The 26,233-nt window shown below is 47.1% G+C and overlaps 1 protein-coding gene and 1 pseudogene across 2 annotated transcripts; both read right to left on the bottom strand.

Annotated features, from left to right (window-relative positions):
- Positions 1-794: 794 nt before the first annotated feature.
- ATPSCKMT (ATP synthase c subunit lysine N-methyltransferase) lies at positions 795-26,160 on the bottom strand. 2 transcript variants are annotated; one of them, XM_061393882.1, is made up of 5 exons: positions 25,967-26,160; positions 21,380-21,669; positions 20,558-20,695; positions 18,676-18,726; positions 795-3,239 (listed from the first exon to the last, which is right to left on the bottom strand). In XM_061393882.1, the coding sequence occupies exons 1-5, from the start codon at positions 25,980-25,982 to the stop codon at positions 3,189-3,191; spliced, it is 546 nt and encodes a 181-aa protein (XP_061249866.1). In that variant the 5' UTR covers positions 25,983-26,160; the 3' UTR covers positions 795-3,188. The 2 variants fall into 2 exon arrangements, with proteins under 2 accessions (XP_061249866.1, XP_061249865.1); XM_061393881.1 differs by lacking the exon at positions 795-3,239 and adding an exon at positions 8,810-10,424 and having other exon boundaries at positions 25,967-26,036.
- Positions 16,363-16,462, bottom strand: LOC133233827 (U2 spliceosomal RNA; annotated as a pseudogene).
- Positions 26,161-26,233: the final 73 nt, after the last annotated feature.

Here is a 26,233-nt window from a genome sequence, read left to right as displayed (position 1 = left end):
ATTCTAGAAGTCTACTGCCCAAAACAGTGCCTAGGGTGAACAATTCAGTACTGTACACGTCAGTCTGTTAGAAGGGCAGACCTCAAGTGTTCTTCCCACCAAAACAACAACACAGAAGAACCAGAGACAACCCTTGGAGGTGACGGATATGTTTATCACCTTGACTGTGGTGATGGTTCCACAGGTATGTACACATGTCCAAACTGTATACGTCAAAATGTCCTGTGTTTTGCTGGGGTGGAGAGGGTTGAATATCAACTAGACCTCGGTTAACCTGTTTTTTCTTAAAGAAAAATGTGAGAAAGCACATAATAAAAAAATAAAAACAGGAGAGACTGCAGGAGACAGTGTGGATGGCTAGGAACGAACCTTGCCAGGGGAGTGAGTTTTCTTTCTTAACCAGGAAGCCAACACCACGGGGTGTGGGATAAAGGCAAACAGACCACTTCAGTAAGACGGCGGGGCGGGGGCCCAGCCTCCCCCGACACCTTCATTCACCCATTTATTCAACAAATACATATGGACCGACCACTGAAGACATGCCCAGACTGCCCTCCCAGCTGGGACATAGCGACAGAGCCCAGGTGGAAGTGACGCGGTTTCCAGAGGGGAGGTTTCAGGGTTCTGCCTCACTGGGAGGCTGTGCCTGCTCCCTTCACCCAGGGTGGATGCAAACACTGATGGCATGGCTGGCACAGCTGCCGGTGGTTCAGGGACAACCAGATGATGGATATGGAGATGAAGATCCTGCAGTCCCTTCAAATCCCCTGGCAGGTGGGCAAATCGAGCTCAGTAAAAGATTTCAGAACGTATCTAAGGTTATTCATTGGCTTCACAAATGAAAACACACTTGGGTCACAAACACACACCAAAAAAATCCATACATCAACACAAAAGCCATAGGTATATACATGTGTCCCCTCCCTCCTGAACCCCCCTTCCACCTCCCTCCCCACAACATCCCTCCAAGTTGTCACAGAGCACCAGCTTTGGGGTCCGAGTCAGGAAGTAATGTATCCTCTAATTAAAATAAATTTAAAAAAAAATGTTTTAACTCCATGAATGTGGTTTGTATAACTGGGGACAGATCATGACTAAGGAGCAAAAGTAAAAAGTCCACATGAGTGAGAGTGTCGTGTGTTCAGCTAATTTGAAGATAAGGAAGGAGCCTGTTTTCTGCGCTGATCTGGCCATGCCTGGGGCCACGTCTGGGTCCAGCAGCCACGCTTAAGAAAGATCACACTGCATCTAGCTTCTGCAGAGGCGGTAACCAGCCCAGGGAAGTTAATTTTTATCAAAAACAATGAGAATAGACGATAACCAGGACGGGAGACAATCCTTCAAATCTCTGAAGCTCCAGCTCATGGACGAAGTCCTAGACGTGTTCAGGGTGGTCCCCAGGGTGTAAAATTAGACCAGTGTGTGGGACATGCCAAGGAGCCAGGTTTCAGCCAGGTTTAAGAAAGGCATTTCTAACAGGGGTGTCCACGGTAAACGGGGCTTCCTGAAGGGCTGGGAGCCAACCTCCAGCCCCGGGGATCATCCCCTCGGGGCTCCCTAGACACAGAGGAAAGGCTTCAGACAGGAGTTATGGTTACTTAGAATCAATAACCTAAACGTTCCATTCAGCACTGTTCGTGTGGGACACTTGCTAATCTACCCAGGATGTCCTTTTTCAGACGGTACAAAAGAGAAAGCGACCAGGCCAGCTGGGCATGACCTGTTCTAGAAGTTAGCGGCCATCTCCCAGAGGTGGCAGGAAAGGACAACGAGAATGGAGGGGAGAGGAGGGGCTGGACGTGACCTACAGTGACCAGGAGGGGGCGGGGAGGAAGGGGAGGGCTGGTACAGCAAAGGGAGGCTCTGTCCAGGCTGCCCGCTCTCCTCCTGGCCCACCGAGTCCACCGCCTCGCCCACCCGCCTCCTTTCTCCATCTCTAATTTTGGGGACCACTGGCCTAAAATCTCACAAATCATGTTTCTCACTTTCATTTTATGGTAAAGACATATAACAGGGGGGAAAGAAGGAAAAAACCTGAAGATGAAAAAAAAAAAATCACAAACAGTATGTAACCAACACAAACCACTGAAACTGAGTTCTCCATCTTCACAAAAGCTTGACTCTGACAGCCAGTAGATTTGCCCTGGAAGGTCCAGTTCTCCGATTTTCTGCTCTTATTTACCAGCGTGGCTTCCCAGCTGGCTCAGTGGTAAAGAATACGCCTGCCAATGCAGGAGATGAAGGAGACCACAGGTTTGATCCCTGGGTTGGGAAGATCCCCTGGAGCAGCAAATGGCAACCCACTCCAGTATTCTTGCCTGGAGAATCCTGTGGAGAAAGGAGTCTTGCAACAGCCTGGCCCACTTCGGTCCCACACTGCTGAGCCGCTCTCTCTCCAGAGTGCTCTAAAAAGTGGTGTCTGGTATGTGAATCAGAGCTAATCCATTTGCGTGAACTTGTAAAAAATAACTCTTCATTAAAAAGTTATGTATGGTAAAAATGCAAAAATGTATATATATTTTAAAATATGTAATGAAAGATGTCTTCCTTGTACATCAAGTTCCAAACGCCACCCACCCTCCTGAGACGCAAAAGCTAGTACCAGTTTCTCATATATTCATAGATTACTTCAGGTAGGGTACGCATGTGTGTCTGTGTGTGTGTTGGAGCGAGAAGGCACGTGTGAGCGTGTGAATGCCCCATGATCACATAAATAGAAGCAAACCATGCTGTTCCACCTCCTGTTCATTACTCCTGACAACAGCCTGCACTGCAGCAATACCTGTTGCTCTAACACCAGTCAGCTGGCAGACCACTGGTGCAGAGAGGAGAGGATCACCTGGAAGTCATGCTGGTTCATATCGGATTTTCCTGCAAGGGGAGCGTAGCTTTGAATGATGAGAGTAGAACTGGAAGCTTCGGCTGGAAGGGACGTGGCTCTCAACGTGAAGCCCTTTCTGTTGTATTTCAAGAAACTGTAACAGCAGCGTCTGCAATGACCCGGGGCTTGTGCTGTCCCAGGCTGGTAGCAAATGGAAGCCCTTTGGGGCTCATCGTGGCTCTACGCTTCCCCCAGAGCAGCGTTCCCATGCTGTTTGTATAAATTACTCTCCTCTGGGCAGTCTCCAGCGCCACAGAGCTGCCTGTCTGGGCGGCCCAGGGATCTCCCCAGGTACCAGTGATTCTTTCTATGGATGCTCTGGTTTCCAAGTTGCACCAACTGAGTAGTTTAGGTAAGACTGGGGTAAGGGCAGAGAGAAGCAAGGAATCTGACACGTCTCCATTACAAATTCATCTCTTTCAGCCTTACTAAAATTCAAATTTATATTAACATTCTCCTTAACAAAATATAAGTATCTTGTTTGTATATATACAAGCAAATATAATGCTTAAAAGCAGAGGTGCAAAAAAAAGGGCGGTTAAGTGATGAGGGGTACGGATAAGTTAGGAGTTTGGGATTAACAGATACACAGTATTGTATATAAAATAAATAAACAACAAGAACCTACTGTGTTGCACAGGGAATTATACTCAATATTTTGCAATCACCTATAAATAGAGGAAAAGAATCTGAAAATATATATATGTACAACTGAATCAGTTTGCTGTACACTTGAAACTAAAACACTATAAACCAACTATACTTCAATTATTTTTTTAAAAAAAAGAAATTTTAAGTGTGAAAAAATGTGCAAAAAAAGGGGTGGGGGTAGAGATTTGCCTGGAGGTTCGGGGGTTAAGACTCGCCTTCCAATGCAGGGAGTGCAGATTTGATCCCTGGTCGTCGAGCTAAGATCCCACATACCTCATAGCCAAAAAACCAAAATGTAAAAAAGAAGCAATATTGTACCAAATTAAATAAAGACTTTAAAGTTGGTCCACTTGAAAATAAATAAAAATTTTAAATATATTATTTTCTTTTAAAAGGTAAAGGATTAGAGCCTGGGACAAGGTCGGCGCAGGGGGAGGTAAAGGGAAGACAGGGAACCATCAGCCTCACTCGCCTCACGATTTTGCTGATTGCCAGCTACTCGGTATCGGCATTTCGCCTAATGTCCTGTGACTCACAGAGAAGGCAATGGCACCCCACTCTGGTACTCTTGCCTGGAGAGTCCCAGGGATAGGGGAGCCTGGTGGGCTGCCGTCTATGGGGTCGCACAGAGTCGGACACGACTGAAGCGACTTAGCAGCAGCAGCAGACTGTGACTCACTGTCCCTTCTTCAGCTGTCACGCTCTGCATGGACAACACGAGAAAGCTGTATTTATAGCAAACCCTACAAGATTTTATCACGCAAATGCATCCACCAAGTTTGGGATACAGATGGAGTTTCTGGGAAAATCATTTGACATTTGCATTCATTCGTAGGAAAAATAATTTGGCTGCCCAATTGCTCATCCTACAATATTACAGAGAAGAAAAATCACTTGATTCCTCCCTCGCATCCTTGAATTGAAGCCAGTGATTGACGAGCTACTGTTTTATCCATCCTTCTCGGATAACGTTCACACTATAATATTAAGTTAGAAAAAGACATCTAATCTCCCTCACCTAGAAGAGCCAATGTACTTTTTGTCATTGTTCACGTTCAATTTGCATCAGTCCACAGGGTCACAAGTGGGACGATTCCAACACAATCGTAACTTGGTGTTTTTACAGGAACACTCCCCTCTAAAGGGAGACGGAGTCCTGCTCAAGGGGATCCTGGACCACTCAAGTTTTCTACCTGAACTATATTGTGTTACCTAGATGGAAATTTTCTTACATTTATACAAATATCCACTTCTTCCATCCAAGTATATAGTTTGTGGGATTCCCTGGTGGCTCAGCGGTAGAAAACTCTCCTGCCAAAGCAGAACACGTTGGTTCAATCCCTGGGTCAGGAAGATCCCCTGGAGAAGGAAATGGCAACCCACTCCAGTATTCTTGCCTGGAAAATCCCATGGACAGAGGAGCCTGGGGGGCTACAGTCCACGGGGTAGCAAAAGAATCGGACATGACGTATCAACTAAATGACAACAATAACACAACTTGCAACATATTGGGGGAAAATTATTTCCTTGTGTTTAATACCCACTATGACAAGTGGTATTGTCAACCATCACAAAATAACCCTGTTCCTAAACGGAGTTCTTCAAGGAACCGACACTCAGTTGAATCCAATGAAGAGGGAGCTGGGACATCCCAGGGACAGTGACAGCTCCTCCAGCCAACCAGAGGTCGGTGGTTGAGGGCAGGCATCTGGTAGGAACTCCCACCCCCTAGGACCATGGCCAGCCCCCTGCACTGAGCCCTTGACCAGAAAGAAACCTGTCTCTTGTCTCACACCTCTCCAAGGTCCTCTGGCCTCAACCTCTTGACCTGAGCTCCCACTTGGCGGTCCCCAATCCTCCTGTTCCTCAATTAAAATTTTCAACACAAAACTCTACAGCTCAGCTCCTATCTACCAGCCAGCTGTTCCAGATGCCAAACCTGGTCAGACAAGCTGGGGAAGGGTCGGGGGGTGGTTCCTGGTCTTCAGAAGGCTGCTCCTGGGACAAGGTCCCAAGGTCAGGTGATGTCAGAAGGGAGTGAGGTGTCATTAGTGTCCTGTTTCCACCAGAGGCTTCAGAAACAGTCCCCCGGGTTAATCAGTGCCCAGTGAACCTGACCACATTCTCTCCAGCTGAGCCCTTGATGGGTTGTAGATTCCAACCTCCTTCTCTGCTCCTGCACGTCTCCCAGCTGGAGGCCCTGGTACGTTTCTCTTTACTCGCCTGCACCCCAATACTTCAACTACCTTGTCAGCACATCCCAAGGTGGTTGTGTTTGGGATGCTGAGTTCTGTGGAGTTGTGCGACTCGCCTTCACAGCTGAAGCCTGACGCCTCCTAGACCCCCAGAGATTGGCAGACAGGATGCAGGCGGCCCTGCCAGGACTGGGGAACTCGTCATCAGCGCAGGTCATCTCAGCACTCAGTCTGCTAGAGGACGGATCTCTTCTGCAACATCTCCACCCAGTGGCCAGCCTGCCTCAGCTCCAGCGTCTCCAGTGACCAGCGACTCACCAGGTCCGGAAAGGACTTCATCCTGAGTGTGAACTTCACATCTGTCCGGCTCCCACCCGATGACCCCAGTTCACACCTTGGAGCCACAGAACAGGTCGAACTGCAGAGAAGCAGCCAACTGTAATAAGACCCTGAGCTCCCGAGGCGGGCTGTAACTGAGCAAGTTAATGATCTCTCACACACACACACACACACACACACACACACACACACTGGGGGGGGTGTAACTGAGCAACTTAATGATTACACACATATACATATACACACACCAGAGCAGTTTGTAACTGAGCAAGTTAATGATCTCACACACACACGCACGCGCACACACACTGGAGTGGGTTGTAACAACAAGTTAATGAAAACTCACACACACACATACACACACACACACACATACACACACACACATACGCACACATACATACACACACACCAGAGCAGTTTGTAACTGAGCAAGTTAATGATCTCACACACACACATACCCACATAAACATACATACAACCGGAGCAGTTTGTAACTGAGCAAGTTAATGAACACACACACACACACACACACACCCCCACCCCCACCCACCCACCCACCCTTGGCTAAAAAGGAAAAATAAGTACAATGCCGCCTCCCTGAAGACAAGACCAGGACTCTCCCAGTGCATGGAAACCGCACGACCGTGTTGTCACTTTGCTTTCTGCTGCTGCTTGGCAACCCTACAAACTTTGAAGGATCTTTCCTCTGAACCATCTCTCACCCAAGGTAAATACCACAGCCTCATATTTTTTAATATAAATCTACTTATTTTTTGGCTGCACTGGGTCTTCGTTGCTGTGTGTGGGCTTTCTCTAAGCTATGGCCAGCAGGGGTTACTCCCTTGTTGCTGTGTGCAGCTTTCTCATAGAGGTAGTTTCTCCTGTGGCTCACAGGCCCCAGGCACGCAGGCTCATAGTCTTGGCACGTGGACTCCAGAGCTGTGACATACAGACTCAGCTGCCCCTTGGCATGTGGGATCTTCCCAGACCACGGGTCGAACGCGTGTCTCCTGCATTGGCAGGCAGATTCTTTATCACTGAGCCACCAGGGAAGCCCGCATCCCCACCTCTATGACTGTGCCTCTTTGGGTGTGTTCTCAAGACCCTTTACCACCCAGAATTCACTCTGCTTCTCAGAGCAGTTTCTTCTGTTCCTTTTTCTATTTCCAGTTCTATCACCCACATTAGTCGAGGGACAAACTGTGTTCAAAGCTTCCCCGCCGTGAGTGTCAGGAGGGGAGATCCAGAGAGAAGACCCCTCCCAGGGAGGTCGCCTTCACTAAGAGCGTCCACCCACAGCATCCAACCGACCGGGAGCTTACTCGGCCCCACTCATCAGGGCAATGGGCTGGTTTCCGGCCCTTCCCGCAGGTTCCCAGGAGAGTCCTCTTGAAGCCAGGCTCCCTCCCACTTCCCTTCCTCGCTGGGGCTAAGAAAATGTTGGCTGGAGCCCAGACAGGTCTGGGAAGGGCTGGTGTGGCTCTTCTCAGCGCTGGCTGGTCTCAATCAGATCGGGCCGCTCTGATGGATACCACAGAAAGGGGCTGAAACACCAAGCGCCTACTTCTCACTGTCCCAGAGGCTGGGGAGTCCAGGATCAAGGTGCTGGCTGATGTGGGGTCTGGTGGCGGCCCTCTTCCCACTGTGACCTTCTGTGGTGGACCAGGCGAGAGAGCACTCTGGGGTCTCTTTCATCAGGGCACAAATCCACCCTCATAACCTAAAGCCAAGGTCCCTCTTTCTGATGCCAACACACTTGGGGAGGTTAGGATTTCAACACAGGAAACAAACATGCAGCCCATAATAGCTCCTCTACGTGCTAAGAAGGGCAGTCCAAGGTGAGTTCTTCCCTTCCTTTCCCCAAGTCCTTTCCAAGCCTGAGAAATCATCTCTCCTCCAACAGAACTCCCCAAGGGCAAGGATACAGAGGAGATTCTGCTTCCCATGTCCCCAAGAACAAGATGCTCTCATGGGATGTCAGCTGTGAAGGCCAGGCCCAAGGTCATAGACCCCGTGACTTGGTACCATTCCTAAACGCCACTCTAGGAGTGGGTGGGAGTTCCTGGGGGCTCGCCATCCCTCTAGGACACTCCAGACACACCTTCCAACCTCGCCAGCAGGCTTCCCCCCTCACCCCTCCTGTCTCCATCAGACTGCTGAGGTTGCAAATACCACAGCACCCACGTGAAAGCAGCTTAAGAACAACATGGGTTTATCACTTAACAAGGTAGCCTGAGGGCTTCCCTGGTGGCTCAGTGGTGAAGAATCTGTCTGCCAATTCAGGAGACACTGTTTGATCCCTGGGTCAGGAAGATCCCCTGGAGGGGGAAATGGCAATCCACTCCAGTATTCCTGCCTGGGAAATCCCAAGGACAGAGGAGCCTGGAGGGCTACAGTTCATAGGATCACAAGAGTCAGACAGGACTCAGCAACTCAACAACAACACGCTACAGCCCCAGTGGGGGACAAGACACACTACACAACCAAGGGATGTGCTTCTGGTCTGTCCGCTCTTCTGTCGAGACTTAAGGAGACTCCTGCCGTACGTTCTGCATACTCTGCCATACGCTCTGACGAATGTCCACAATATCCCACCCTCTCACCCCAGACACACTCGCTTCTTGTTACACCATCACACCGCTTATGTCTTCCAGAAAATTTATACATGGTAACATTCACTCACCTGTTTGTCTCTCTTCTAGAACATAAACCCCGTAAGATCTGGGGATTTGCACGTCACTCACCATTGAATCAGAGAAGTTTATTACACAGTAGACAGTCAATAAGCATTTGTTGAATGAATGATTCCCCACTTGCTGCTCATGAAAGTGAAGATTATCAAACTGATCGTATTTTTATCAGTTTAGTTAAAAATGCTAACCATCTCATTTGATCAAACCTCTCTTAAGATGGTTTGGTGTTCGGGTTTCAGGTGTAATATTACTGGGAGTTTAACTCCTGTCTGTGATACACGGGGATTGTGCGAGCCAACAGTCAATATTCATTTTTCAGATATGTGAGGTTTATCTACTAATATTCAAAGGTTTTCCTTGACGTATCTTTAATCTAAATCAGTTAAATCTCTTCTCACAAATGAGAAATATTAAATAAATGGCTGCTTTCATAAAATAAAGAGGTGACCAGCAGAAATAATCTGCAGCTTCTGTGAACAAGCTTTTCTTTAGTGTCTGAAATAATAAACACCACTTACAGGCCTCAGACTCCGTGCTGAGAGTTCTACAGATCGGTCTCCAGCCCCCTGTTCAGCATACCACTATCCAAACGACAGTGATGCTCAGGAAACCAAGGCCCAGCCACTTGGACAAGGCCCTGCTGCTGCTGAATTGGGGCTCTGAAGCCAGGTCTGCCTTTGCAAAGTTCAGGATGGTTTATTTCACTACCAAATCATACCAACTATTCCACCACAGCATGTATCTTCTCTGAATACCATAGTTCATCAAATCTGAGACTCTGCCAACAGTGGCTGACATACAACTGTGCCATGAAGCGCCACACTGCCAATTAGGTTACAAAACACCATCAATTGGAAGGTATGTCACAATTCAAAAATGTTAAAATGTGTATGTATGTACACAGATTTACACACACATATATATCTTAGATTGCCAAAATACAGTAACCCAACAGCCTTGGAACAAGTTATTCCAAAAAAAGTGTTATAAAATATAACACTTCTCTAAGCCTTTAGAAAACTAATCTTGTCCTCAAGTACAGAAAGAAAGGGAAAAAAAGAGTGATAAATCTAAAGTATGAATACAGTTACAGGAAACAGCAAGTTGCATTTACAATACATTCCCTCTTTAAAAATTACTTCTTGTCATCTGTGGCGTCAAATCACATCCTTGACAATGTGCAGAGCTGCTAGTGTCTTTCCCAGCCATCAACGTGAGCAGAGCCTACTCGAATCTTCTCACATCCAAGTAGCACAGTTGTTAGCATACACCGTGAAAGGGGGCTTTTCATCTACCTGCTGGCCTCAACTTCTGCTTATTTTCTCCAAAAGTCAGGGAAAGTAATTGTCATTTCTCATTCCACAGCGGTGAAAAATATAATCTCTGCTGAAGACACAGCCTTAAAGTCTCTAGAAGATCAAAGACTCCAACACCTCAGAAAACTCTGGGTAGAGCCTGTACGGGAACAACCGACAAGAAGTGCACAGATCTTCAGGGCCTCCCATCTCCTCCCCTGAAAGAGCGCGCGTCGTAGGCCCACACGGTGTCTATCCCCTCCCCCGTGACCTGTGCTGGGGTCCAGTGCGGGAAGGGGAACCGGCAAGCAATGACCCGCGCGTCGTCCTGAAGCTCGAGCTCGAGCTTCTTCTCCAGCTGCGCCATCTGTGGAGAATGACAGCCATCATTTCAGGGAGTGGGGATCACAGGAAGGGGGGGTCACAGAAGGGGGGGTCACAGGAAGGGGGGACACAGGAAGGGGGGTCACAGGAAGGGCCCTTCAGTGTCCTTCTGTACTGTCTCCCTGAAAATATCTGCGCCAGATTATTGACTGTAAAACAGAGCACTCCTGGGCGACAAGCCACCAAAATACAGAAGTCACGTGAACCACCATTTTAAAACTATTTTCTATCATCAAATATAAAATCTGTCATTTTTAGCAAATGTGTATCACAGATTTCCACTTTCCTAACTAAAGAAACATGGAATTAGACCATGAAAAAAAATACACATTCTACCAAATTGAAATATGATCAAACATTCCACAATTCTTTTAAAAAGATATCCATAATATCCCAATAATTAATTTCTTTATAGTCAACATAACTTACGAAAAGTAAAATTCTGTTACGTATCACTTATACATAACTTTATAAGTAATCTATTTGTGAGGAAAGAGTTTTATTGTTTACTAAAAGTACTGACACTGTGATTATATTAGCAAATTAACAGCTGCTTAAAATTTTATCTTCAGGTCCTAAAAATATATTACCAGCTTCACCTCTTAAATATATTTTTCTCTATTTTTTAATTATTTTCAAATAATTTCACATCTACAGAAAGGGTACAAGAATAGAGCAAGAACACTGCTGTACTCCTGCACCCGGGCTCACCAGTTTCCAGTTTGTCACAGCTGCTTTATCTGACTTGCTCTTCGCCCCCCTCTCTCAGAACACTTTTTCTAAACCATCTGAGAACACGCTGCCCACAACATGCCCCTTTACTCCCTGGTACTTCAGTGTTTTCTGAGAAAGAGCCTCAGCACAGTTATCAAATTCAGGAAACTTAACACTGTATCCCAACAACAATCATCCCAACAGCACCCGATCAAATGCCCTAGGAATGTCCTCCACACACTCCCCTAGTCCAGGGTCGCGCAGTGCACAGAGTTGTAATGGTTCCTTGGTTTCCTTGAATCTGGAACAATCTCTCGCCTTTCTTTGTCTGTCATGACAATAACCTCCTTTAAGAACACAGGCCAGTCGACTTGAAGCAGTTGATCAAATATATACTCCTGTATATGGTCAATGATTGTAATGGTGTAACTCTAAATACGGGAAGATACAAGAGGGAGTTTTGCCCGGACCATGAAAGATTGAGTAAGACAGCTGGTCCAGAGCCCTCTGGTTACTGCTGATAGACCTAGTCCAGTAAGAGCACACTGAGTGATCTGTCTGCAAAATCTTCGCTGGCCCTTGGAACGAGCCTTCCTAGCATCGTCAGATGAAATGGTCACGAAATGCTGCCCAAAGGACAGTCGAATTTATGACCATGAGTAGGCCCTGTTGACTGCAAACTGGCATTTGCCATCTACCTCTACAAGGGTTAAATCACATGCTGCTGCAGCTGCTGACCGCCAACATCCCCTGAAAGGAGTTCAGGGTGGACAGCAGAAAGGCATTCTGTGCTTGGGAAAAACTGACAGGAAATGCCTTCAGAGACAGGTGTCTTCAGGAGCTGATTTCATGAGCCCAATTCTTGCACCTCCTCATATCTAAAAAAGCACAAAAATCCTTCGTGGTGATGACTGTCTCTTGTGACCAGCAGAAACCTTCTGCAAAAAAGCCTATGTGCTTGACTGTAAGTATTCCTCCTTCACCAAAATCACATAAATACTACCCTATCCCTCTGCCTCTTTGGAGCAGTTTCTCAGAGCTATCTGAGGGGCTGTCTCCCAGGCTACAGTCCTCATTTTGCCCCCAAATAAAATTTTAACTCAAAAAAGAAGCACACGGGCGAGTCCCCCTGGTGCCTGCTTGTGATGAGCGGCATGTGCGTCCGTGGCAACGACCCAGCACAGGGGTTGTGAACTTCACACACTCGACAGTCCTGACCCCGTGGGGTCCTTCTGCTTTGAGGGTAACACACCACTCGGCTAAGGAGGCATCTCAGCGTCTCCACACTGTGGTTACTATTCCTCCTTCAAAATGAACAAGATACTGTGGGCAGACACCTTGAAAAGATGTAAATGTCGTTACTCGTCTAACTGGCCCCCACTGAGTGCTCCATCTTGATGACTGCCTGAGTCAATTTCACTACCCAGGTTGAAAGCAGCAACTTGCCAGACCCATCCTTTCTTTCAGATCAATAGTCAGAATCTCAAGGAAGAGCGTTCCCCTCACTGTCTCCATCACTGCAAGCATGAACTCCTGGATTCATCAACGGGTTACGATCCGCTGTCGTCCTCATTTCTTCTAACGCTCAAGTTGTCCGGTTTGTCATCCGGAGCCCCTCAAGCTGGCTTCTCTCCTGTGCATGTGCCCCAACCAAACCTTCTGAGCACTTCCTCACATTCACACTCGACTAAATGTTCCAGGCTTTCACATCTTCCCTTCCCAGGCCTGGGATCAGCCACTTCTCAAACGTTCCTGGTTCCTCTGAGAAGCGATGTTTAGAAACCAAGACCTGTGCAAAAGCTACTCTCTTTAAAAGTAATCAAGCAGGACTTCCGTGGTGGCTCAGGTCCAGCAAGGCTTTGGCCCCTTCCCGGATGATCTCAGTCCCCCCTTGGCTTCAGCTCCTGGGCGCGGATGCCTCAACAAGCCCCCTACCTTGAGCCCACACCTCTGGGCATCAGCCATTGCCCACTTGACATGCCTACATGTGTCAACCCACATGTGTCCCAGACTGTACGTGCCAGATAGGACTCTGCCTGCCCATCCAGGGGACACGGGTTTTGATCCCTGGTCCAGGAAGATTCCACAGGCCACAGAGCAACTAAGCCCATGCACCACAACTACTGCGCCTGTGAGCTGTAACAGCTGAAGCTTGCGCACCTAGAGCCTGTGCTCACAACAGGGGAAGGCAGTGCAATGAGAAGCCTGTGCGCTCCAACTACAGAGCAGCCCCGCTCGCCGCAACTAGAGAAAGCCCAGCACAGCAGTGGGGGCCCGGCACGGACAAACGTTAACCAAAGTACTCTGTTAAATTAAGATGAGCAAAGTTTCTATGACAGTTTGATTCCTCACCTGTGTCTTTAAAAAGCAGTTTGGGAAAAAACTCCTCTACATGACCTGTGGCTGGAGTGAGCCAAACTTCTGATTCTTTATTAGAATCAATACTGAGGTAACAATGAATAAATTCCACTAAGGATGGAATATTTTTATTCTTATAACAGCTAGTAAAAGATTACTCTTTATTTTTTGTGTGTGTGTATAATAAAGTTTTATTAAAGTATAAAGGAGATAGAGAAAGCTTTTGACATAGGCATCAGAAGGGGACAGAAAGAGTACCCCTCTGCTAGTCTTCAGCTGGATGTTATATAGTCAGTAGACAAGTGAAGTCGCTCAGTCGTGTCTGACTCTTTACGACCCGCGGACTGTAGCCCACCAGGCTCCTCCGTCCATGGGATTCTCCAGGCAAGAATACTGGAGTGGGTTGCCATTTCCTTCTCCAAAAAGATAACTCTTTTACAAAAAAAAAAAAAAAGCAAAAATTTTGTTCTTTGAGGGAAAAATTAAATAAGCAAAGAATAAGACAATATGTGTTTTCCCAAAATGTCAGGGGTTTCTTATGCTAATTTTGTTCATAAAAAGGACAACTGTAAATTTATTCAGATTACTATTCTTTTCTCTTTTACAGACCTTTTATTTCCAAATGACTGTCATATGCTAAGTCAAGATAAACCTATGAATGAAAGGCTCTATTTCAATCATAAGAAATTAACGGACTAAATTACACATAAATATGCAACAAACCTGGGTCTTGATATCTTACACAAAGAGAAGCCGTGATGTGTCATCTCTGCCTAATCAAACTCAAAGTAATTCATACAATTATATGTTTCAAAGTGACATGAACTCATCCTATTTTAATTACTTCTTCAAAACTTGAAACATAAGCTGAAACCAGCTAAAGGCACAAGACAACAGCCAGGTCCGTCCGTAGCTCTGAGCCACTGGGTCACTCCACCTCCCTTTTCTCCGCCCCAACTCCTCTGTGTCCTTTGCTGGGGGCCGCGCGTGTGTTTGAGGCCAGGGCTCAGGCCCAGCAAGGCTTTGGCCCCTCCCTGGGTGATCTCAGCCCCCTACGGCTTCAGCTCCTGGAGCTGATGCCCCACAAGCCCCCTACCTTGAGCCCAGACCTCCGGGCACTGCCCGCCTGACATGCCTACACGTGTCACCCCACACGTGTCCCAGACTGTGTGTGTCATGAGGAATTCCTGATCCCCCCACCCTACCCCTACCCAGTCTGCCTGCAGCTTCCCAGCTCAGCAGACTCCAGCAGCTCAGGTCAGGCACTTGGGGGGGCCCCCCACTGGATCTGCCAGCTCACCCTGTTGTTCCTGTACTCATCGAGCATCCAGAGTCTCACCACCTGTCACCAGCTTCTCCACCCTGGCACTGGCTTCCCCCACTGATGGCCTGGATGCCCGCAAGAGCTCAGACCCGTCTCCCAGCATCTCCCCCACCCTCTGCTCCCCACGGCAGGCCCTGTCTTTCCCACCTGGACCCCATAACTCTCCCCCGCCACCCCTGCTCACCCCCTCCCACCACAACCACCCCCTTGCTGCTTCTGGACCCACAGGCACACACCCCTCAGCACCTTTCCTTTCACAGTGGCTGTTCCTCGACCTGGAGCGCTCTTCCAGACATGGGCGCACGGCTGCCCCTCACTTCCAAGGTCCCATCTTCGAAGACAGTCTCCCTCTCCCGCTTTGGTGAGCCCACAGCACTGACCCCCTTACTGTACCACACAGTCCTCGCTGCCGTCTCACTGAATACCTGCTCTCCCAACTAGCACGCAAATACCTTGGGGCAGGGATGTTTCCTTTTTTCTCTTTATTCACTGAAGTATTTGAACAGGGTCTGATGCTTAGTGGACCCTGAGTAAACACTTGTTTAATGAATGACTGAATGCAGGATTCATGGTCATGAATCCTGTTTCTTTATCAGAACACTATGACACTATTTTCACTCATGGATTCATAACAGAATTCGTAACTAAAATTAAATGAGTCATCCTTTGAAGTTATGAAACTTAATAGCCCACGGGCAGAGTGTACTTAACGCGCATATTTACACCACATTCATCCATTCGTTTAACAAACGTTTCCTAGGTGATCACTCTGAGCCAGGAGCTGGGAGTCTGGCAGATCTCAACAGGTCTGCCCTGTTCCTGAGCTCACAGTGCAGTGCACACAGCCAATGCCACCAAAGCCATTACATGAGGAGAAGTGCAGTCACATGTCCACAGGGAAGGGAACAAGCTTTAGAAATCGTGGTGTCGGGGCTCATCACACAGGGCAACCAAGGATGGCTTCTTGGAGGAAGAGACATCTGACCTGAGTGGTCAGCAGACGTTTGCTAACCAGGCCCAGAGTTGGGGGCACTGGAGTCTTGGGGAGGATACGGCCCCACACAGTGTGGTCCAGGAGCCAAGAGGAGGGCAGGGCCAGCGCGCAGAGAGCTGGGGGCAGCCAGGTACCAAGGCCAGATGGAAGGCTGGGCCTTATCATCACTGGTTTAAAGCACAATGAAGTCACCGGAGGGTTTGCAACAAGGACGCGACCGATCTGTCCCACCCTCCTGGCAGCTAAGTTCACAGTGAACGTGAAAGTCTTTCAGTCCTGTCCGACTCTTCGTGACCCCATGGACTGCACAGTCCATTGAATTCTCCAGGCCAGAATACTGCAATGGGTAGCTGTTTCCTTCTCCAGGGGATCTTCCCAATCCAGGGATCGAACCCAGGTCTCCCACATTGCAGGCAGAGTTTTTACCAACTAAGCCACAAGGGAAGCCCAAGAATACTGGAGCGGATAGCCTATCCCTTCTCCAGCACATCTTCCTGAGCCAGGAATTGAACCGGGGTCTCCTGCATTGCAGGCGGATTCTTTACCGATTGAGCTATGAGGGAAGCCCCAGATATTAAACTGATAAGGACAGATACTACACTCGATCTTAGCCAAAAGGCCGAGAAGCGATCTCCCATCCAGGCACTGGTCTACCAGGTCCACTGGCACTCTCACTCCTGCTACCCTGGACACACACGCAGGACGCAGGCTCAGGCCACTGTAAGCCGAGCGCTGCTGCGCTAAACTGTGAAGAACCACCAGTCTGGCACCGGAAATGCAAGGCTGTAAGGGACCGCCAGTTCGGCACCGGAAACGCAGAGCTGTGAGGGATGACCAGTCCAGCAGCAGCAGGAGAGGGAGGCCACGTAACACCAGGGTCTCGCCCTCTGACACTCCCAATGCCGCCTCCGGCTTCTCACGGCCCACGTGCGCCCCAGTGGCCACAGGAAACCCTGCCATGCTGGCTCTGTCCAGCCACCAAGCCCCTACCGGGACACCGGCTAGTGGGTGGAGAAGGAAAATACGTTCTAACAGGAGACGGCATAATGAGCCCAGACAGCCTAAAAGAATTTCCCAGGACCCTAAGGACCCCAAGGGCTGACCTGGCAGCCCCTGGCAGCCCCTGGCAGCCCCCTCCCTCCTCTCACTGTTTCCATGCAGGCAAGGCCTGGGGAGGGCGGAAAACAGGGACCTCCACCAGGGAAACCGAGCCTCTCAGACCCACCGAGGCCATCTGAGCCTCAGCACCCTGCTCCGTCCCCCTGCGTGGAGGACTCCAAGTTGGCTGAATCCCTCTCGTGCCAGGAGACGTGGGCACTTTGTGCATTTCAGCTGCTTCCTTCTTCCTGAGAATAGTGAAATGCTGCAAGTGCCTTATTTAAGGTTTCTCTGTGTACAGAAGAATGGCTCATAATCACAAAAGTATTTATCAAAATAACACTCTTCCCTTGGGTGAACAGTTCCCAAAACTGACTACACTTCAAATGTGGTGAGAAGCCCAAGGAGCTGGAGCCAGGAGAAAGCCAGTGCTGCCCCCTGCTGGGACAGCACCTCAGGGCCTCTCAAGACAGCGCAAGACATATGTCAGCTTTCTATTTGTATAAAGCATGGATTTTAAATTAAGGTTCTTTGCCTCAAAATGCCAATTATCCCAAAAGAATGCTCAAACTTCACAATAAGTAGGAAAAAAAACCATCAGATTCCATAGCAATTCTGATACCAAATACGTTTTTAGGTGTTTTTTTTAATGATCAGAGATCATGCCTTTCTACTTCTTTTCATTTTTCTAACAAAAGTATAGACAACCAGGTTTCATCTTCATGTTAGGCTTGCTGAGAATTATGAACATACAGAATCCTATCACTTTCAAGAGTATTTAACAAAAGCACTTCTAAATACTTTTTTTAAAAAAGAGAGAAAAATGCATTTTATGGAAAACTCTAATAGAAAAAAATTTCCCCAGCATGAGATATCTTAAGGAAAAATTAAGATATGAATAAGAAAGCATAACAACAAAAAAAGTCCATTTTTAAAAAAATAAAAACTGTATCACTTACTTAGTGGCATTTTGGCAAACAACCGAAATCTGCCAGGATTACTATGCCTACAATTATAGAGCTTGAAAAGTGGAGGAGGATTTCTTTCTACAGTCAGTAAACCAACAATTACAACGAAAGCCTCGCATTCTGGTCATCTTTCCAAAGGCTAAATTTTGGACCTTTTGCAGTCCAATGCTGCAGCATTTTTACTTTCCAAAGTACAGAGTCAGAATTCAATACAAATCAGCCAACTGAGGTCAACAGAAACTACTCAAGGCTTGTGTGTGCATGCTAAGTCGCTTCAGTTGTGTCCAACTCTTTGTGACTCCATGGACAATAAATTGCCACACTCCTCTGTCCACGGAATTCCCCGAACAAAAATAATGGAGCGGGTAGTCGTTCTCTTCTCTAGGGGATCTTCCCGACCCAGGGATTGAACCCATGTCTCCTGCATTGCACACACATTCTTTACCACTGAGCCATCAGGGAAGTCCCCTCCCGTTAACTTTCCCAAGTGATTTCAGCTGGATATAATAAGTGAGCAACTGTGAAAACCCACATTAGACACCAGGAGCTCATAAAGCAGTTTTCAGACTCAAATTGTTAGGGCTTAGGTAGATCACTGAGACCTTCATCTAAAGCAGAACTTTTAAACGACAAGACTGAATCTTTGATGATTAAACTATCAAGGCCCTCAAGTACTTTGTTAAACCAATGATCTGTCATTCTGCACACGGGGGAGCAGGCCAGAAGCCCCCTCCTAACCTAGAAAAAGACACTTGGGTGGCAGGAAGGGCATACTCACCATCTGGGGCACACCAAAGACAACAACATTTGAGTACTGCGAAAAAGTGACCTGAAGAGAAGGGAGAAAACAATTCACAGATTAATTCTGGAAAGTCAAACATCAGCTTAAGCTTTATTTCGGAATGAATAGCAATTTCCCATTTCAAAAAATAGTTGGTTTTCCAGAAAGAGACTCACAGACTTAGAAAACGAACTTCTGGTTGCCACCGGGGAGGGACAGTTAGGGAGTTTGGGATGGACGTGTACCTAGTGCTATATTTAAAGTGGATATCCAACAAGGACCTACTGTGTTGCACAAGGACTTCTGCTCAATGTTACGTGGCAGCCTGGATGGGAGGGGAGTCTGGAGGGAAATGGACACACGTCTATGTATGACTGAGTCCCTCTGCTGTCCACCTGAAACTATCACAACATTGTTAATCGTCGGCCATGGTTGTTATTCAGTCGCTAAGCTGTCTGACTCTTTGTGACCCCCTGGACTGCAGCATGCCTGTCCTTCACTACCTCCCAGAGTTTGCTCAAACTCATGTCCATGGGGTTGGTGATGCCAACCAACCATCTCATCCTGTGTTGCCCCCTTGTCTTCTGGCCTTCAGTCTTTTCCAGCATATATACCCCAATACAAAATAGAAAGTTCAAAAAAATAGTGGGTTGTCACAAACAGTGGCCCTTTTTAAGATTTCCCGTATTAATACTTTCACCCGTGTTAGCGCATCTGTTACAGTTTTCCAGAAGTTTCCACAGAAGCTATCCCAGCTCATTCTCACAGCCACTCCACACAGGGCCACCCAGATTGATGGTCAGAAAAGCAGGGACTCACCAGTGACCACCGGTGGTCACCCTGGTAGACTGGGCCATCTGCACCCCGGCCCACTTTCTACTCTGCTCTACACAAAACAAGCTTAGCAAGAACTCGAGGTTTTTCAGAACCACCTGTTTTTCCTATGGAGTCATCCTTAGAATTCTGGTCCCCCTCCTCTTCTCTAAAACACTTAAGTAAAAATGGCAATAAAATGGTCTTTAGTTGGAAAACTGGGGGGAAAAGTGCTTCGCCAGTCAAAATTCTTATTACCCAATAAAAGTTTTATTTACTCTATAGAGAGATCATTTACGTATATATGGAATAAAAAACAATGCAAACAAAACTCAAGTGAATTTTTATAAGCTACTGATGACACTATTACAAAGGAAAATTCTTATTTAAGAAAAAGCATTTTATGGAGCATTCCTAAAGCAAAATTACCAGGCACTTTTTAGAAAACAAGTAAACTTGGAGATATCTTATACTTTTTGAAGACGCAAAGGAGCATCACAGCACGGTTGGCGGGTCCTTTCCTTTCTCCTGCACTACTTCTCTCTCTCCCTAGGTATATATACACATACACACATGTACCCACACACACTCACATTAGCGTGCACACACTCACATATACACACACACATAAACACACATACAAACTCAGACGCACAGTCTCAAACACACTCAGACACACATATTCATATGCGCATATAAATACACTCACACACACAAAACTATTTACCAAGAATGACGTTAACAAGTTAATGCCTATATGACAATGTACAAGACTTACAAATGAGATAAAAAAATCTTTATCACTGCATAATAAAGAGAAATGAGAACATTTTAAATTGAGTAAATAAAGCCTTAGAAGTCACATGACCTGTAAAGTTATAAACCTTAAGTTTCTACTCTAACGTAGGGCTGATTTGTAAAATCTATCAATTTAAAAGCTGTTCACATTTCATAATGCCAAAATATACACTTCAACTCTCTATTTTAATTCAGTTTTCAGTCATACTAATCAAAAAGCATAAAGTTTGGGGGTGGAGTGCTCTAGCATGTCCTCAGCCGTACGTACCTTCCACAAGTCTGAGATGTAAAATCTGGCAGATGCCTGCACCCCTTCCCGCCGAGCGCGGTACCTGGAGTACCAGACGAGCCAGGGGTTCAACTCATAACCCACAGCTGTGAACCCTTCCTTTGCAGCTGCGATCACCTGTGGGGAGAGGCTGTGTTCAAGATCAGAAAAAGACATGAAAACTCCCTACTTATGTTGTTACTGTTGTTGAGTCCCTACATCATGTCCAACTTTTTGCAAACCCATGGACGCTGGCCTGCCAGGCTCCTCTGTCCATGGGATTTTCCAGGCAAGAATACTGGAGTGGGTCACCCTTTCCTCCTCCAAGGGATCTTCCCAACCCAGGGATTGAACCCACAAGAAGCAGAATTAATTCAATACGAACTAAAGGGTTTTACAGAAAATTATTCAATACTAATGGAAGACTGAAATTTTTTTTCCCCAAAATACTGATTTTTTTTTTTTTCCCTAGGAGTCACCCTTGGAAAAAAATGTAAAATAGTCAAACTACATGACTTAACATGTTTCTGTTGGCCTAAGTTTTTTAATGAACAATTTCATAATCATCAATCAATTGTTGCTTTTTACCAGACATCCAGAGCACTTCCCCCTTTAAGAACAATTAATCTGAGAAAAATAAATTCCAAAGTCCTGCTGAAGGACTTAGTAGTTCAGCCAAGAAAACACAAAATTAAATGAACACTTTATTAGGCTATCAATTTAACAAGGCTTTGCATAAGCCTCATAAGAAATGTGAAACAGAAATTTTAAAACATAAAACCCCAAAAAACGTAAACCTTAAAACGTCTTCGAGTAACTCACAATACGTCCGTCACCACTACCGATGTCCACCAGGGGTCCTCTCCTGCATTCCAACATTTTCACAACGTTTTCGATCTGTTTCGTAGTGGCGGGTACAAATGGCAAACAAATTCTTCGGAGGGCTGGTGTTACAAATGGTGTGGCCACAGCATACACAGCCACCAGCGTCCCCCCAACAATGCCAGTAAATAAGACCCCCCACCTGCTTTTCTTCAAACTGTTGGCTTCAAGACTTGCAGGTGGAGCACGTTCTGATGGCCCTCCTTCTTCAGGTGTTGCTAGGTGTGTCCCTGGGTTGAGAGCAGGAAAAGATTTATGAAACATCAAATCAGAAATCCAACGAATAAACTCGTGCTTTGTAAAGGCTAATTTTGCTCAATACAATTAGAATTACAAATGTAGAATTCCACAATGAGTTCTAGAGTCTATCAACTACATTCTGATGGCCCTCCTTCTTCAAGTGTTGCTAGGTGTGTCCCTGGGTTGAGAGCAGGAAAAGATTTATGAAACATCAAATCAGAAATCCAACGAATAAACTCGTGCTTTGTAAAGGCTAATTTTGCTCAATACAATTAGAATTACAAATGTAGAATTCCACAATGAGTTCTAGAGTCTATCAACTACATTCTGATGGCCCTCCTTCTTCAAGTGTTGCTAGGTGTGTCCCTGGGTTGAGAGCAGGAAAAGATTTATGAAACATCAAATCAGAAATCCAACAAATAAACTCGTGCTTTGTAAAGGCTAATTTTGCTCAATACAATTAGAATTACAAATGTAGAATTCCACAATGAGTTCTAGAGTCTATCAACTAGAGTGTTTAACAGAAAATTATTCAATACTAATGGAAGACTGAAATCTTTTCTTTCCAACATACTGATTTTTCCCCCTAGGAGTCATCCCCAGAAAATAATGTGTTCAAATCTATTTATGAATCAGTATCCAGTATGAATCAGTACCCATGGCATCACCGACTCAATGGACATGAGCTTGAACAAACTCCAGGAGATAATGACGGACAGGGGAGTCCGCTGTTCTGCAGTTCCTGGGGTCACAAAGACTCGGACACGACTTAGCAACTAAACAACAATCCATTAATACAAATATTAACCATGTACTCTGTACTTTTGTGGTTCAGAACAAAACTCCATAATAAGCATAAAAATGTCTAATCATTACCCTATTTCAAATAGGAAGAAAGTATTCTACATCAAAATTGGTCAGGCATCAAAAATCCAGTGGTACAAATTCAATTCTGAAGTTAACAGAGGAGACAAAATTTTACTAAAAATCTTAGTCATGGTAATAAGGAGATATTTAAGGCAGATCGTAAAGGACAAAAATATACTCATTTCAGTGCTATCACAGTACAGAATAAAACAAACTCCAATCACTGATTACCGAGGGAATAAATGGTACCTTAAACATCCTGAGTTTTATGCTTCAGAATGGATTCGTAATAGGATCTCACATTTTCTACGATGAAATTTGAAATTAATTCTGAAATGGCTTACTGATGGGCACAGCACAGAGGGTAAGGGCACAGACGCAGAGCCTACCGAGGCCGGACCCGGCTCCAGTCCTTACTAACAGCGGTGACCCTTCACCTCTCGGAGCCTCAGTCTCCTCATCTGTAAAGTGGGGATCACGGGATCATTGTGAGGATGAGACAAGGGGATACAGGAAGAGCATGCACAACAGCGCGCAGCACTGAACCCCACGGGAACGAGACCACCCTGCCCTGAACCAGCTCTCGATCTAGCTGAGGCGCTAAAACCAAAACCACAGGAATCTGTAGACAAACGGAGTAAGAGGAAGGGGCACAGAATAGTCTCATCATTTGAAGACGTTTCTGTTCAAAAGGTCACTGTGTTTAGTCTCCTACTGCTGTGATAAGAAATTACCATAAACTAGGCCGGTTAAAAACGATACACACTTATTAAAAGCACAGTTCTGGAAGTCAGATTCTGAAACAGGGTGGGCGTACCTGTCCCTTCTGGAAGCCCTGGGGTAGGACGGGCTGCCCGCACTCCTCGGCCAGTGGCCCCAGGCCAGTCCAGCCACCGGCTCCACAAGACACCTCCTCTGACACCCCTGCTCCCCTCTCCTTCTTAAAAAAGGAATCCTTTCCTTGGGAGTACACTGGGCCACCCAGACAGGCCAGGATAAGCCTCCCATCTTGAAGTCCTTCACTCAACCACATCCGCCCAGTGGCTCAGGCAGCGTCCTCACAGGTGCTGGGATTAAGAGATGGACTTCTGCTTACCATCCCAGTGTGTGCATGCTCACCGAGCCATATCTAACTCTTTGCGACCCCACGGACTGCAGTCCACCAGGCTCCTCGATCCATGGAATTTTCCAAGCAAGAATACTGGAGTAGGTGCCATTTCCTCCTCCAGGGGATCTTCCCGACCCAGGGATCGAACCCGCATCTCCTGCATTGGCAGGCGGGCTCTTTACCCGAGCCACCCAGAGAAGCCCATGAGATGTGGTAATGTGTCACAACTGAAGTAAGGCCCAAACGTGGACACAGGACACACCGGAAGCCCACGGCTGACCCACCTCAGCATCTCCCGCTCAGCGTGGCTTTGTTATTGAAGGCTGAGGTCTCCTAAAGTGAGTTTTACAACTGGTGTCATGGCAGAAGACCAACTCAGAAACAGTAACAGAAGTCTACTCGTGCTGCCAGTGATGGAGGTGAAAGTTCAGAAAAATGATGGTGTTTGATAGAAAGCAGGAGTTTTAAGTACATTCTCATTCATACTTTTCAGCATTGCGCAGAGGAACTTAACATGCCAACGGAAGATTTGCTTTCTTTTTTTAAACGCAGGCACATCTGCCTTGCCTCGTATGAAAAAGTCCTTCTGCAGGTGTTTCAACTGTAGAGGACAGTGATCAGAAAGATCTCACATAGCTCTGGAGTCTCAGAACTTAAGAGTTGTGTAGCACGAGATGAGTTGCTGGGGCTTTCCTAGTAGCTCAGTTGGTAAAGAATCTGCCTGCAGTGCAGGAGACCCGGGTTCGATTCCTGGATTGGGAAGATCCCCTGAAGAAGGAAATGGCAACCCACTCCAGTACTCTTGCCTGGAGCATCCCATGGACAAAGGAGCCTGGTGGGCTACAGTCCATGGGGTCACAAAGAGTTGGAGATGACTGAGCGACTGAGCACTCAGTAAGCATGGGCCTCCACAGTCACAAGAGCCAATTCCTTAAATCCATCACCAGTCAAATTTAGAATTTCTTCATTACTTCCATAGGATGAACCCTTACGCTTCAGCCATTACCCTCATCCTCCCCGCCCCCTCTAGCCCTAAGCAAACACAAATCTTTGTCTCTAAAGAAAGCAGACTTTCCTGCTGTATAATACTGGGAGCTCAACTCGATACTCGGTACTCTCGGTACTCGAGACAACCTACAAGGGTGGGATGGGATGGGGCGGGGTGTGAAGTTCAAGAGGGAGGGGACATACATACGTCTGACTCTTTGCGACCCCATGGTCTATAGAGTCCATGGAATTCTCCAGGCCAGAATACTGGAGTAAGTAGCCTTTGCCTTCTCCAGGAGATCCTCCCAACCCAGGGATCGAACCCAGGCCTCCCGCATTGCAGGCGAATTCTTTACCAGCTGAGGCTGGAAACCCACAACAAATCAATTTAAGCCTACAAATGATTAGGTCGTAATCAGCGCTCGTTAGAAAAAAGCAGCTGGAGGGATTCAGAGGACCTGGGACTTCGCTAGGGTTGCCAGAAAAAAACTTTCAGAAGCAGCACAACTCCGGGCTTCAGGGGGTGGAAATTCAGTGCAAAGCCAGGTCCATTTTCTTCTTAGGAGCTGCGTAACTCTGGGCTAGTTACCGAAGTATCAGTGCAAAATTAAACACAGCTTGCCAAAGGTCAGGCACGGTTCTCCCTGAACCCGTAAAGAGAGACGCTATTACTCCGAGAAGGCAATGGCACCCCACTCCAGTCCACTCCAGTACTCTTGCCTGGAAAATCCCATGGACGGAGGAGCCTGGAAAGCTGCAGTCCATGGGGTCGCACGACTAAGCGACTTCACTTTCACTTTTCACTTTCATGCACTGGAGGAGATGGCAGCCCACTCCAGTGTTCTTGCCTGGAGAATCCCAGGGACGGGGGAGCCTGGTGAGCTGCTGTCTATGGGGTCGCACAGAGTCGGATGACACGACTGAAGTGACTTAGCAGCAGCAGTGTTATTACTGCCATTGCTGCAGACAGGTCACTTCCCCAAAGACGCAGCTAGAAAAAAAAGCGGAGCTGTGATTCCCCAACCGGGACAGCGGGACTCCAGGGCCCACATCTCGGAATATCGTGCCAAACTGAGTTATTCGCCGTAAGGCGCTAGAGAACAGCTCCGGGCGGTCAGAAACCAGGGCCAAACGCAAGCACGCACCGCAGGCGCGAGCACTGAGCACCGAACGCCAGGCCGCGAGCCCGGAAACCGGCCCCGCGGATCCCCGCCCCGCCGCGTCCAACTCGGACGGGCTGCTTTGGGGACTAACCGCGAGTCCCACGCCGGGACCGACGCCGCGCCCGCGCCCCAAAAGAGCCCGCCGCCCCCGGCGGGCCTCACCTCCTCCTCCATCCATCGCGAGATTTCCGGCAGTTAGAAAACCGGAAGTGGACTCTACCACCTTCCCAGAGCCGGGAGAGGAACGAGGGAGAAAATAATGTTCTAAGTAAATGAGCTCCTCGTTGGGAAACACTATCAAGAAACAGTCAATATTAAAGCTTTAATGAATGTATAATTTACATCTATTCCTGGCTTTTGGATTTTAAAGTTCCCGTCCGTGTCTTCAAACTTCCACCCCCCCCACAGCTTCCTGGATGATAGAAGTTT

Source organism: Bos javanicus, chromosome 20 (genome assembly GCF_032452875.1).
Source record: "Bos javanicus breed banteng chromosome 20, ARS-OSU_banteng_1.0, whole genome shotgun sequence".
NCBI classification, from domain to species: Eukaryota; Metazoa; Chordata; class Mammalia; order Artiodactyla; family Bovidae; genus Bos; species Bos javanicus.
The sequence above is the reverse complement of the archived record's forward strand: the minus strand, read 5'-3'. Positions and strand labels throughout refer to the sequence as shown.

Excerpts from the sequence above, each read along its gene's own strand:
- ATPSCKMT (XM_061393881.1), bottom strand. Across the intron at positions 20,696-21,379 it reads GTAGTGGTGACGGACGTATT|GTGATCGCAGCTGCAAAGGA; the intron begins GTGAGTTACTCG and ends CTCTCCCCACAG. Across the intron at positions 10,425-18,675 it reads TCTTTGGTGTGCCCCAGATG|ATGGCGCAGCTGGAGAAGAA; the intron begins GTGAGTATGCCC and ends CATTCTCCACAG.